Genomic DNA, 13,280 nt, shown 5'->3' on the forward strand with positions numbered 1-13,280 from the left:
AGTAAAAAAGTTACGAATTCCTACGCATTTTAGGAGCACTGCAAACTATTGCTCACAACTTCATAGCATATAAATTTGTTATTTTTTTTACTTAATAAAGCCTAGTTTTCTATTGAAATGAGTATCTAGGAAGAACAGTGTTAAACTGTGTTTAATGTATGGATTTCAGTACAGTTAGTTTCTGGTCGTTTTGTGAGTAGGATACGTTTGCCTTAACATGGGCAGCTGGTGCCCGCGCACGGTTCCTGCCTGGACTCCTGTGGCTGCTCCAGGAGGGCGCGAGTCTGCAGTAGTGTCCCTGTGCCACCCCGGCCCTTCGGGAGTCCGGGAGATGCGCTGGAGCATCTCAAGTGGCACCGGACAGCTGTGTTCAGGCAGCTGAATCACATCCTGGCTGTTGTGTATTAAAGGCATCGTGATGCAACATTTAGTTTTGTCATGTGGTGTTTTTGAGGATTTCACTGGCTGCAGTTATAGTGTCTGTTTTCACATACGTGGATCAATTATTCCGTACACCACTATTTATGGGGCTGTATCGCTTCTGTACTGTATCTCAGTTCTTTTCCTTTCTTCTCTCTTTACCTCCTCCACAGAAACACATCTGACATACTGTTGGGTTTGGTATGGCTGCAGGGATGATTACACCATGACAGCATCTAATTTAATAAACAATAAAGCTGCTGGTTTGTATATGTAAAATTTGTCAATGGAAATAATGTTATCTGTGTGCTTTTTATCACCCCCACCACCAGCAGAATGTGCAGGCATGGCTTTGGCATTTCTAACCTATGCATTAAGCATTATTTATTGCTCAGAGCCACTGTCTAAGCTGTTTTAGGTGGACTTTCCTGTCCTCTTAACTGATTAGCGCACAGGTTTTGTATTAACTGATTTGGTTAGTGGTTTGATTTTCCTGGTTACTGAAATGCTTAAATCATTTCAGCCTCTAGCATGGAAGCAGTTAAACATGTAAATGTATGGGAATGTTTATACGGGTATAAACATGTCTCTCTGTGTAGGCACATGTGTGTGTCCACACTAGGAATCACAGCAATGTAATTGTAATGTATATAAGTTAGAGTTAATCAAAACAAGAGCAGCCTACGGTCCTGTGTTTCTCATACTAAGTTCTGTGCTCATAACACCCACATCTTCGTTGCCTCTGTTGTGTATGCTCTCATGCTGTCTGGATTGCCTTTCTCAAAGAATTTATAATCTAGGATGTTAGGCTGGAAGTACCATTTTCAGTCTAGGTGGAGGTATCTCTGAGCAAGTGAGCTGTGTAGTAAAGAGAAACACAAATGTTCGAGAGGAGTATAATAAATGCGTTATTGTGTAGCTGGCCTTGCAGCTTTTCTCATTGCAATTAAAGTCAGCTTTATAGGAAAACGTTATTAGGGCAGCCAGGATGACCTTAGTTTGTCGTCTTCATGGTGTATGTGTAGTAATACCATCTCCAATACATGATTACCTGCTGCTATGTACAGAGAAATGTGGTGCTTAATTAATAAACAGGTCATCAGCAGCTCCTGTTCCTCCTCACAGTTCAGCATGTGTCCTTGGGCTGTATTTTCTGCATATTATTCGAGTCCTCTTCTGAAGAGTCATTCTTGCATGCTTTCTTTGCAGCATTCTTTAGTCTAGTACCTTCTTGCTTCATTCAAAGGAGCTCAAAACAATAAGGCAGGCATGCTTTGTGGTAGCATTGTGCAGGAAATCTGACACACACTTGGACAGAGTTCATTTCTCCAGGGCAGCCCCCATCTGCCTTACCTGCGTTCCGTCCCTGAAACCCATTCCTTATCTGTTAGACCTTCTCCTACTCCTCCAACAGATGAAGCGGGGGTCCCATGGGCAACAGTTGGCTACACTCTACACCCCTGGCTTCTCCCCAGATTGCGTGCTGCCTGGATGGAGGGTGCCGTGGGAAAACAGTAGGTCATTAAAGACCAAGTCTAAAGTGCGGAGAGAAGTTTGCAAATGAAAGTTGCAGGAGCATCTCTAATATCTGACGTATCTTAACTTGTGATGCTTGTTTTGACTACTTTAATAACGTTCTTTATATGTGTATTTTTTTCCTTTGTCTATTCTTGTAGAGCTTTAAAAAAGCAGGCTGAACATCCTTTCCACCTTGCCTGGCAAATTTGTCTTGTGACAGTCCGAGCCGAAGTTCAGCAGCAGGGCTGAAACCTGTTAATCTGTTTTACAGGCTTCTGCTGCACAAGCTAGCAGTAGCAAATTGTTGTCCTCTGCGTGAACTGCACTTGAAAGATGTTACGAACTTTGCAAGTGACTTTCACGGGTATTTATTGAGAGCAGAGGAGCAAGGATGTTTGGGAATACTTGATTCTGTTCTGGGCTCTGGAGGACGGTGTTTCCTGGGGATACAGGCTCGTCACAGTTAACAGCTAAAGGTTTTAGAAGCACTTTCTCTCTCTGAATCTTATTCATTCATGAGAAGCTTTTACTTAGGCTTTAATGTAGAAGTGGCCTCTTTCTCTCTTGAGAAGCAGTCCCCATAGGATCACCCGTACAGCATGCAGAGGTTAGTTGTACAACCTCCTGCCTTTATGGGCTGCAATGCAGGAAGAGTTTGTGCAACTCCTGCCAAGGGAAGGGCAAGTGTGTTCTTGTTCTGTCTATGGAAATGTGTTGTCCTTTCTCTTAGAGGAGGCAACAGTTAACAAAACAACATAGACAGGATTTCTGGCTAAGTAGTCAGAGTTGTGAAGATCTTGGAAAGCTTGCTTCCTTATGGTTTCATTGCAGTGATTGTCGTTTACAAGGGCACAGGCTCCGTGCATAAGAAGTGTGATGCCTGGTTCCCAAAGTAACATCCTGGAAAGGGGCAGAGTTAGCAAGTATCATAGTGCTTCTTACGTAGCATATATATGCTTAACTGGGGTATCTGTTGGTTTTGGATCCAGAACTAATTTTGCTGCTACTTTTCTAAGGGGTTTCATGGAGAATCTCAGAGCGTTTCCTAACTTCCAGTGATTTGTACGTGGAATTCTGATGCTGAGTCTTCTGAAGGGTGCAGAGGAAATACTGAGAGCTAATAGTGGTTTGAATGAAATTCATGAAAGCTGAGGGGCAAACTGGATGTACGAAGGAATACAACAAAGAATTTCCCCCATTCTGAGAAGGGGTTTTTTGTTGGTTGTTTGGGTTTTTTTCAACATCCAGATTTTTGAAAGGGAAATGGCTCTGGTACCTTTGTCTAAGTTGCTTTAACAGTGTTCTCTCTTTGTGGAATCTGCATTTACAGGTTTATTGATAGGGATTTGAAGATGGGTATTGCTAACATGTCTTTTTAAAGAAAAATTAACAGGCTCAAAGGAGAGTGGGTTGGAGCTAATATATTTTTGCTTTTTACTTAAACATGATCCTGAGACACAAGCTGTACTTTTTTACATTGCTGCCTGCGAAGGGGTTCGGTGTTCTGAATATATAGATTATCATGGCCTTTGGGATGTTGTGCATCCACCGGTTTATCTACTTTCTGGCTTTTGGTATTGAATGATAAACACTCCAGTTCTGCTCCTATCCTCCATTATCTGTACTCACAGCAAACCTGACCATCTTAAACATGATTAAAATATAATTCAAAAGTTATTAGCTAATTATGACGCAAAGTACTTAATTTGCCATTGCACCCTAATAACGTAAACGTACTCCTGATAACTTGGTAATAACCGTATCATAAGCAAAAGGACACGGTTGCTACTAACTTAATAGGCAGCTTCCCTCAAGATAAAACATAAATAACATACCTCAATGAAATCGGATTCAAGCTTAGTAAAATTATCTTGGCAAGCAAAGAGAATATTTGTTAATTTTTCTGTGAAATGTTATCATTGCCAAGAAAACTTAGTTACAAAAAACAGAGATGGAAAAAGTATTTGCATGAATAATTGATTTAACATTTCATTGGTTTGAATGATTTTAGGAAAAGTGGTTTTGATGTGCTCTGGAAAACTAAAAAGTTTTTAAGGACTTATTTGCAAGATACCAAACACTGTAGGAGATGTGGGGCTTAAGGGCTTGCACTCTGCTCTTCAGTATATCCAGTGCGTGAGCGAGCCTGAAAAAAAAGAGCAAGGAGAGATGGCATTGTAAAACATAAAATAGGGGTGGTCACGCTGCAGCTATGGAGCAGCAGGTGAGCCGTTGTGTGTAGCTACTCATTGCCTGATGTCCTCACAAATGGCGGAAGCAAAACGCCTCTCATGATGAGAGGGACGGTGGCAGGTATCTGCAGCCTCCTCCCCTGCTCCGAGTCTCCTTGACTTGGCATGCGGGGTGGGTCAATCAGAGGGCCGGCTGGTGGGAGAGGTGTCTCAGGGTCCTAGAGAAAGAGAGGGGCTGTGCTACCACTCTGTAGATAGTGGTTTGGCTGAAGGAACAGCCTATTTGGGGACTGCAAGACAAGTTTTCTGGAGATGGGTCTGTATGGTAGCAAAAGGGCTCGAGGGACTGCTTGGTATCTGGAGACAAGCAAAACTGTGAAGGTCAGGAATAGATGGGACATCTTGGAAAGTGTCAGCAACTTCAGTGTCTGTCAGATGGAGGAACCTCACTTTGTCGAAAGTGATGGGGAATGCGGGGATGAGGATCCTGGTTTGGGGTGGGGGAACAGCTGGAGAGCAGAGGACAGACCCCTCTCAGCCACATCTGAAGCCTGTAACGCAACCTAGAGGTTCAGGAGGTTTGGCTGCCACGGTATTGGAATTGCTTTTAAAATACTTGCCTGCCCAGCCTTGTGTGAAAAGATGCAGATTTGGGTTGCAGCCTCTTCCTCTTATCTGTCTGTATCTCTTTGGTATACCAGAGCAGAGAGAGAAGGTATATGGTAAACAGAAACTCCCTGACCCATCATCCACCGTCTGGGGATAGTGCTCTCCTGGCCTCACCCTTGCTGCCGTTGTGCGATGTGGTTGATGGTTTCCATCTGCCCACATATATAGTTTTCTGGCCATGAGTCACCAGCTCTTGACATCCCATCCCAACTTTTTATTCCCTTCTTTTCTAAAATGTCAGCGTTTCTAAAAGTGTCATTTGGGTCTGGGTGGATGATGGTCCTGAGTTTGGGAATGGGGGTTTGAACATCCCGGGAGAAGGCTGACATTTTTTGGCCTACATTTTTTGAGCCATAGGGAGAGCCTACATTTTTTGGCCTACTTCTGTTGGACATTCGGGTAGCCTGCACCCACCATAAGGCTGTAAACCAGTATGTTATGTACTTTGGGAGAGTTCCTCTACCAGCTGTATTTCATAGTGTAATTATCACTTCTGGTGTGAATCTCCTAGGTAGCTAGATCACCTGCTTAGCAGGGAAAATACAGGTTTTAATTTTTCTTGGAAAAACTTCCTCTTCAGGCAAACAGAAGTTAGGGTGTTGCTATTGACTTCTGGAGCCTTAGCCATCCATTTTTTAGTTCACCCCAATGTTTCCTGTGACCCACATACCCTCTTTTGTTCAGCTGTCCCTTAGGTACACATCTCATCATCTCTACACTCATCTGCGGCGTAGAAAGCCATAGTTTGCTCTCGTGTAAGCAGCATTTCTGCAACATGACTACATGGTGTTGTGCAATTTATTCTTTTCCAGTTAATGTGTCAGTTTGTCCATGTGGGTTAGATCCAGTGACTGTTAGTTCATTTTGTAATATGTCTGATTTGCTCTCATCTCTGCTCCTGGTGCTGCCTCTGATCAGACAGGTTATAGCAAATCCCATGTTTCTTTTCTTTTTTTTGGTCTCTGATGCGTTCCCTGACAATACCACCTCACTCATCATTTCAGATCCTTCCCATCTGGTCCTCATATGCTTTACTCTGCATTTAAGACTATTCACCATTTCTTGTCTATCTCAATTTCTTCTAAATGTTTTATTAGCCCTCTGAGCTTGCCCATACCTTTTCTTTTGCTTCCATGCTGAAATAACAATCTTAAGATGTTTGAAATGATCCCCATGTACATGATTCAGTTCTTTAATATTTAGCAAATATTTCCACAAAGGTTTGACATCCTTCTACTCAGTATCTGGGATTTATCTGTTCTTTAAAATGCCATGTAACATTTTCTTTTAAATCTCATAAGAACTGGTGTTTTAATACCTCCTCCTGTACATGCTTCTTGCTCTGTCATTTTGGCTCCTATATAAATACCTTTTCTATAGAAGGTTTAATGAGATTTTAGGTTTTAATACATTTTTCCCCCTGTTACCTTTGCTTTATAATCATTGTATTCATGCCTCTTCTGATAATGTAGGAACTGTCTGTGCCAAGGAATTCCTGAGATTCATGGACATGAAACCTTAAATTAGATGTAAGGAGGAAGAGATAAGAACAAATTATAATAGCACTGAGAGCAAGAGATTACAACAGGGTATTTGGTTAAAATGCGGTTTTCATAATATATGTTCCTGAAAATTGCAAATGTATTCCGTTATATCATGTTTATGAGCCAACTTTTGTTATGCAGAGTTATAAAGATTGCTAGGTATTCAGTTACTGTGGATCCAAATGACGTGAGGTATTCAAAGAAGAAGAGCAGGTTGTTACTGTCATACTGTCATTACTGTTACTGCCTCTGAAAAAAGAATAGAAACCTCGTCATTCTCTATTTGGGTAGGATAGCATTTGTCCCTGGCATGGATACCTCTTCAAATGTACTAGCTTCTAGGGGACAGTGCAAAATTATATAATTTAGACATACGAGGAAGTAAAATTAAATAGCCATGAGATGAGCATACCATTAAACAGAGCTAATTCATAATGAGCTCTTATGCAAATTGCCTTTGAGCACTCAGTAAAAGAAAATGAAAAGAAATTAATAAGGACAACGTGGACTAAAAAGTCTCAGAGAAAAAAAAAGTAAAAGCCTATTCCAGCTCGCTCTCTGCACACCCCAGAGTGTTAAATAAGCATTCCCATTAGCCACATAAATATAATGATGTGATAATAAAACTTGCATTCACTTATCCTTTTAAGGGCCAAACCCCTACTCACTTTGCCACAGTGGCTCCAACCAGGTGAGTAAGATTTCAATTAAAATACTTTTTCTTTGCCATGTCGTTCATTATTGGAGGGAGAGAGATGTGTTTTCATGAGCACTTTGCCCCTTGCCAGCCACTGAATATCCAACCTCGGTGGAGTCCCAGGCAGTTACTGGCCCTGCCGTTAGCACGGGATTGCAGGTACCAGGGCATCGCCGATGCCCCTGCTGCTGCACGGTTCCCTCTGCCGGGTTATTACAAGGGCTTCACACCAGGAGTTTTCCTCCCTTTTTTGTTGTTCTGCAAAAGACACAGAGGGTAGCGAAAGCTGACAGCTTAGAACTCTTGAAAATAGTTTATTGCAAAAGATTTTCAGTTAGTTTTCAGTTCCTAGTGTCCTCTGATAATGACAATTGTATGAAAAATAATATTCTGAATATATTCAATAATAAGGAATCTGTGTTTTCTCAGAGAAAAAAAAAGGTTTATTTCTACCGTAGATTGAAAGTAGTGCAATATTCTGCATGCTTGCAGACATCAAAGCTTGCATCTTTTCCATGTTCCTTGTATCCCTTTGATTACAAAAGGGATAAATTTTAGCTCTGTCCACTGAAGCCACTAAAACAATCTGCAGAACTGTGTCATTTTTCTTAGTGTTAAGAAAGTTGTGCAGTAGTTGACTTGTTTAATTAATATTGGCCATCTTGTTCCTAATTTTTGCTGCTTTCCCAAATTCTCAACAGAGGCAGAACATACTAAAGGGAAGTCTTTCTCTTTATGTGTATAATAATATATATAAATATTTATACACTGAAAGAGCAAGGTTATAAACACACCATGTATACAGTTTTGCTGCAGACTGAGTATATTTTTATACTTGACAAACAAGACTTCTTTCTGAAGAATTTGAGAAATCCTATAAGCAATGTCATTTTCCCATGCTAGCTCTTTGGTCTAGAAATGCTCCTATGAGAGTGCTGGTCTGTGGGGAGAAGGGTCCATCCCTGTAGTATTTTATGGAATTAAAACACTGATCTCTTCCATGTCCCATTTTCTCCCCACTAAAACCAGGCTTGTGGCTGTACCTGTTTTGTGTCCTTAAAGTAAAACCAAATTCTCTGATGGAAGCAGAGTTTTCCACTGGTTATGTTTTCAACCCTTGAAGCATTCGAGTTCTGACAGTGCAGTATGATACTTAAAGCCACAGACATTAATTATTACCCATTGGAGGTCACACTTTCAACCCATGGGACATTAATTTTCCTGATATACCGAAAATTCCAGCCTGTTAGTTTTAATTAAATATTTCAGAAGTACATTTTCTTGTAAATGGACTACAGTTTTTTATCCTTTACCCTTGATATTTGGCTAATTCTGCATATAATTATCAGCTTGTTTTGCAAGCCTCCTTCAAAGCACTTTCCTGTTCTGAAATCTGTTCAGCTGTTACGTGTTTGTCATTTTTAAAAAAAAAGGTTTTTTTGCCAGTCATCGGCCAATGTTGTCAAGAATGAGATGGGGAAAAACATCTTTCAGGTTTTCTTGGGAAGTGAAATCATAATAAACGCGACTTAGAAGTCCCTTCTCGTGCCAGAGGATTGATGTCTCTTATAATTGCAGTGTGAGACCAAGCAGGAGTAACAGTGGAGCTATGGGTGACAGGGAGGATGGTTACTCAAATATTATTGTATAGAAAAGTTGCCAAGCGAGGCACAGCAGAGAGCTTGCTGCTGTGCTTCCAGGAACCCAAGAGTACACGGTGAGGTTGGAGGGTGAAGGCGTTGATGGTTCCCCAGATCCTGGCATAGCCCAGTCTCTTCTCTTGATGGGTGTAGCAAATGCAGCTTAGGAGAAGGACCATGCCACCAGATTTGGGTCCCATATTATCTCAAGTCTTTCCCTGGAGGCTGCTTTGTGTAGGAAGCTGGAATCTACATTTTTCCATCTGAAAAGCAAAAAGGCTTTAATTTTGTTTTACAGAAGTCTCTCTGCTGGAGGTCTACCCTTCCAAAGCTGTTTTAACATGTGAAAGTGCAGTTGTGTATTGCAAAGTGATCCTGGTGGATTCGAGGGGAATTGGGACTTTGCAATTCCTTGGGTTTTTCTGCTGCTGCAAAGCAGCAGTGCACTAAGGCAACACTTTCTATTAACTCTTCCAGCCCAAACCCAACAGCTTTCAGCTCCCAGGTAGCATTCCTGATGGTTGTGTGCTCGTCAGCCCTATGGTTTTGTCAGAAGGCTCCATCCTCTGATACTATCTTGTTCTTCTCCTAAACAATTAATAAAATGAGGACAAAAAGTCTAAAGGTTTAAAATCATAGAATCATGGAATCATAGAATGGTTTGGGTTGGAAGGGACATTAAAGATCATCTGGTTCCAACCCGCCTGCCATGGGCAGGGACACCTTCCACTAGACCAGGTTGCTCAAAGCCTCATCAAACCTGACCTTGAACACTTCCAGGGATGGGGCATCCACAGCTTCTCTGGGCACCCTGTTCCAGTGCCTCACCACCCTCACAGTGAAGAATTTCTTCCTTATATCTAATCTAAATCTACCGTCTTTCAGTTTAAAGCCATTACCCCTTGTCCTGTCACTACATGCCCTTGTAAAAAGTCCGTCTCCAGCTTTCTTGTAGGCCCCCCTCAGGTACTGGAAGGCTGCAATGAGGTCTCTCCGGAGCCTTCTCTTCTCCAGGCTGAACAACCCCAACTCTCTCAGCCTGTCTTCATAGAAGAGGTGCTCCAGCCCTCTGATCATCTTCGTGGCCCTCCTCTGGACCCGCTCCAACAGGTCCTTGTCCTCCTTATGTTGGAGGCCCCAGAGCTGAATGCAGTAAATATGTAATTATAGTACTAATTTAGAACTAGGAAAATACTGCAGAAACCAATTACTGTTATACATTTCAGTAATGACTGACTTGGCCAAATATATATGTTTTGTGTGTGAATTCCATGATAGATTCCAAGATGACATGCTTGCGTATAGGGGAAAATTAATTCTAAATGCCGAGTGCATCCATATTAGACGTAATTGTTGTTCATCCACCTAGTGAACAGGAACCTGTATTATATGGCCTGACGCAGCTTAAATTTTGAGCATCAGGGCAGGCAGTAACAAGTATCCGAGGAAGAAAGCTTGAATTGTTCTAAAGGATGGCTTTGAAAAAAATATTTTGTACCTGATCATTCTGCAGAATGTATTTAATTCCTTGTCTGTTACAGATTTCATGTGACTTGAATTGATTCAGGCATTTCCTACAGAATTGTAAATGGCCAGTTGAGGTTAATGTGGTTTTATTTCTTTTCTGGTCAGAAAGAATAGATGAGACTTGTATTCTGTTCACAACCTATTACTGGGTGTACTACTGAGGTCCCTGCTGCGGGCACAGGCATCCCTTCAAACTCTGTTTGGGTCGGCTGTGCCATTTTCAAAGGGAGGGTGTATGGCTGTGGGTGTGAAGTGGCGTGTGGTCACCTGGAGCACCATCCCTCTGCAGTTCCCCGAGACCCCAGTGCAGGCCCCTGCCATCTTCCCCTCTTTGGGAACCGCTTCTGTCTTTTGCCTCTTGGATCTCTTTTCTGGAGATCCCCGTCTCCTGGCTGATGGATGGGGGTGTCTCTTGGCCTGGGATGCTTCGTGCAGCCAGGAGTGCTGAGTTTTTGGTGTTTTTTTTTTTCCTACTGGTGGTGGGGAATGGTTGTTTCTTCACTGCTTTTATAACAAAAATAGCATGCCATGACTGTTCGTTTTGCTTGCTGTATCCTTTTTGTGAGAAGACAGATTTGTACCTTACCTATGCCTCAAACTGAGCGTGATCAGGGAACAAAAGTGCCTCTTGGTCCCCTAGCTCCCTGCTGGTGTACGGTGATGCTGCTGTATGCTCTTTAGTAACCTGCAGAGGTTTTACTGTGCTGGTTCCTGAAACAGATGGGTTATATTGGAACAAAAACTACATACGAATGAGCCTTTTCATTAAAATAATGAAAACGCAGAATCTGAAGAATATTGCAGAATGTAACAGGTTGTGATGAGGCTCTGAAATCGCATCCCAAATTGTCGGTGGTGTTTCACACGGAGTGTCCGTGTGACATATCGCAAGCGAGCTATTTCGAGACCATGTTGTTTACAGGTCTGCTGTTGGAAAGAATCAAAAAGTACTTCCACATTGCACGTACAGACGTATAAACAGGCACACAAAATCAAACCTCCCAGTTGCTCCTGCTGATTTCATTGGGAAACCACCAGCGACGCAGGAGCATTTTGCAAACGCCCTGGTGCAGAAACACAACATATATTTCGTGTTACACTGGCAAGGGTTTTGTTTGGAGTTTTCAGCCCTTCCTACTGCTCTAACTAAAGCTGGTTTGTGAGGCACCCATCTAGGAAACGTGTGTGCGCCCAGCAGTTGATGTTGCAAGAACTGTTGGCAAGCGGAGGCTCTCTAGGTGGCTGTGTGGTTCTGGTGGTTGGTGGGTGGTCTCTAAAAACTGAGGCATTTTTCCTGGTTATTTCAGAGTGTGCTAATTGATACCTGCTACAAACAGTTAATTTTTACTGTGAAATCGTTATCTCGCATTGATATATTATAACCTTTGTATCCCCAGCTACTTATCCCACAATGTGCTGCTCCCTCAGCTGTGTCTGTCCAAGCGTTGGTTGCAGTAAATGGCATCCAAAAAATGAACTGGGATTAAAAACAAACAAACCCCAAGCAAACAACAACAACAACAAAACATTTCCCAAGTGCAATTTCCAAACTAAATCAGATTGACCATGCAGTCCCCCAGAAAGTAGAATACAGTCAATCATGGGGGCTGGTGCATCTGGGGGGATGGGGTCTACTGATGGGGGCTATCAAGAGAGGTGTCCAAAATAATCGAGGGAGTGTCACTCACAAGACACGGATTTGGGCAGCAAGGCTGGTGCAAGAGGCTCCTGCCCCGGCTGCTTACCCTCCACCTCCCCAGCTGTGCTACTTAGAAGTTTCTGAGGCTGTGCTGGAAAATATGCAGCTTAAATCGAGGTTTGAAACCAGCCCTTTTCTTATGAAGCGGAGCCGCAGAGCTTCTTCGCTGAAGTTGGTGCAAGGGGTTTTGCAGCGTTGGGCCGTTTGAGTGGCTGCTGAGCCGAGCTTGGTCTGACTCTGCCGCTCACCTCTTGTTTCCTCTCCAGAATCGGCCGGCTTTTCGATGGCACGGAGCCCATTGTCCTCGACAGTCTCAAGCAGCATTATTTCATCGACAGAGATGGGCAGATGTTCAGATATATCTTGAATTTTTTAAGGACATCGAAACTCCTCATTCCTGATGATTTCAAGGTGAGATTTCAAGGGACTTGGGTGTTTTGCATGTACCTTGGTAAAGGAAGTATCTGGCATGTAGTCAAAACAGAGTGCTAGACAAGGAGCGGGGGGACAGGGATGGACTTGTAGAGTACAGTGCTTGATTTCAGGTATGTGGCAAATGTAAGCATGGGGTTGCTAAAGTGGCATCTGTCAGCCCTTCCTAGAGTGGCATCAATATTAAATTTTCCCCTCCTGGCTATAGCGTAATGGAGCAACCTTGCTGTGTTTGACCTAGGGAAATTAAATATCGTAGGATACTGATGGAGACAGAAAGGATGATACAATCTGGAACCAACTGCTCGTGAGCTTTGCTGATTACTTGTCTTCTCATCTGCTTTTATGCTTCCCCTCTGATTGCAGCAGCTCCAGCTTCCACTCCCATGCTGAAATTCAGAGAATGGTGTGGGAATCATAGTATTGACAAAATAAACTGCACACGTGGTGATATTTGAGCATTAAGTCATAGAATATTTTCTCCCTCAGACTCTTGAATGCATACTGCAAGTTTAATTTTGGAGTTTTAGAGAAGTCAGGGATTAATAGTTCCACGTTTATTATTTAAACTTTATTAAAGAGCCTGCTTTTTTTTCTTTTTAATAACAAATTAAATTTATGGTAGTTCACCATGTTAGACATTAGCCTAGAGAGGTAGAGCTTCAGACTCCATGTGATGTTCTGTGTTTATTCACTTGTAGGTATGTGGGTGCATATGTGGTGTCAGCGAAGAGAGCACTGGAGACCGCGGTTGCAATCAGAACAGATCTTTATCGTTACTTAATGAATGCATATCAGCGTAGCTGGCAGTGCCAGTAGTTCACCGTAGGAAATACAGTAATTCAGATTTAATAGCAGAGGTGATGGGGAAGAGTTAGAGCAGTTCACACTGGTGTGCAGTCTTTTATTCCTTGCATCTGAGACAGATTTTCAGGTGTTTGG

The 13,280-nt window shown here is 42.5% G+C and overlaps 1 protein-coding gene across 4 annotated transcripts in view; it reads left to right on the forward strand.

Annotated features, from left to right (window-relative positions):
* Positions 1-13,280, forward strand: part of KCTD1 (potassium channel tetramerization domain containing 1) — a 105,481-nt gene that overhangs the window by 84,108 nt on the left and 8,093 nt on the right. For all 4 annotated transcript variants that reach the window (XM_072852587.1, XM_072852584.1, XM_072852583.1 and 1 more), the window contains exon 3: positions 12,173-12,317. In XM_072852587.1, the coding sequence (XP_072708688.1) occupies positions 12,173-12,317 (145 nt within the window). The remainder of the gene's footprint in view (positions 1-12,172; positions 12,318-13,280) is intronic.

Source organism: Ciconia boyciana, chromosome 2, assembly GCF_034638445.1.
Source record: "Ciconia boyciana chromosome 2, ASM3463844v1, whole genome shotgun sequence".
Classification (NCBI taxonomy): Eukaryota; Metazoa; Chordata; class Aves; order Ciconiiformes; family Ciconiidae; genus Ciconia; species Ciconia boyciana.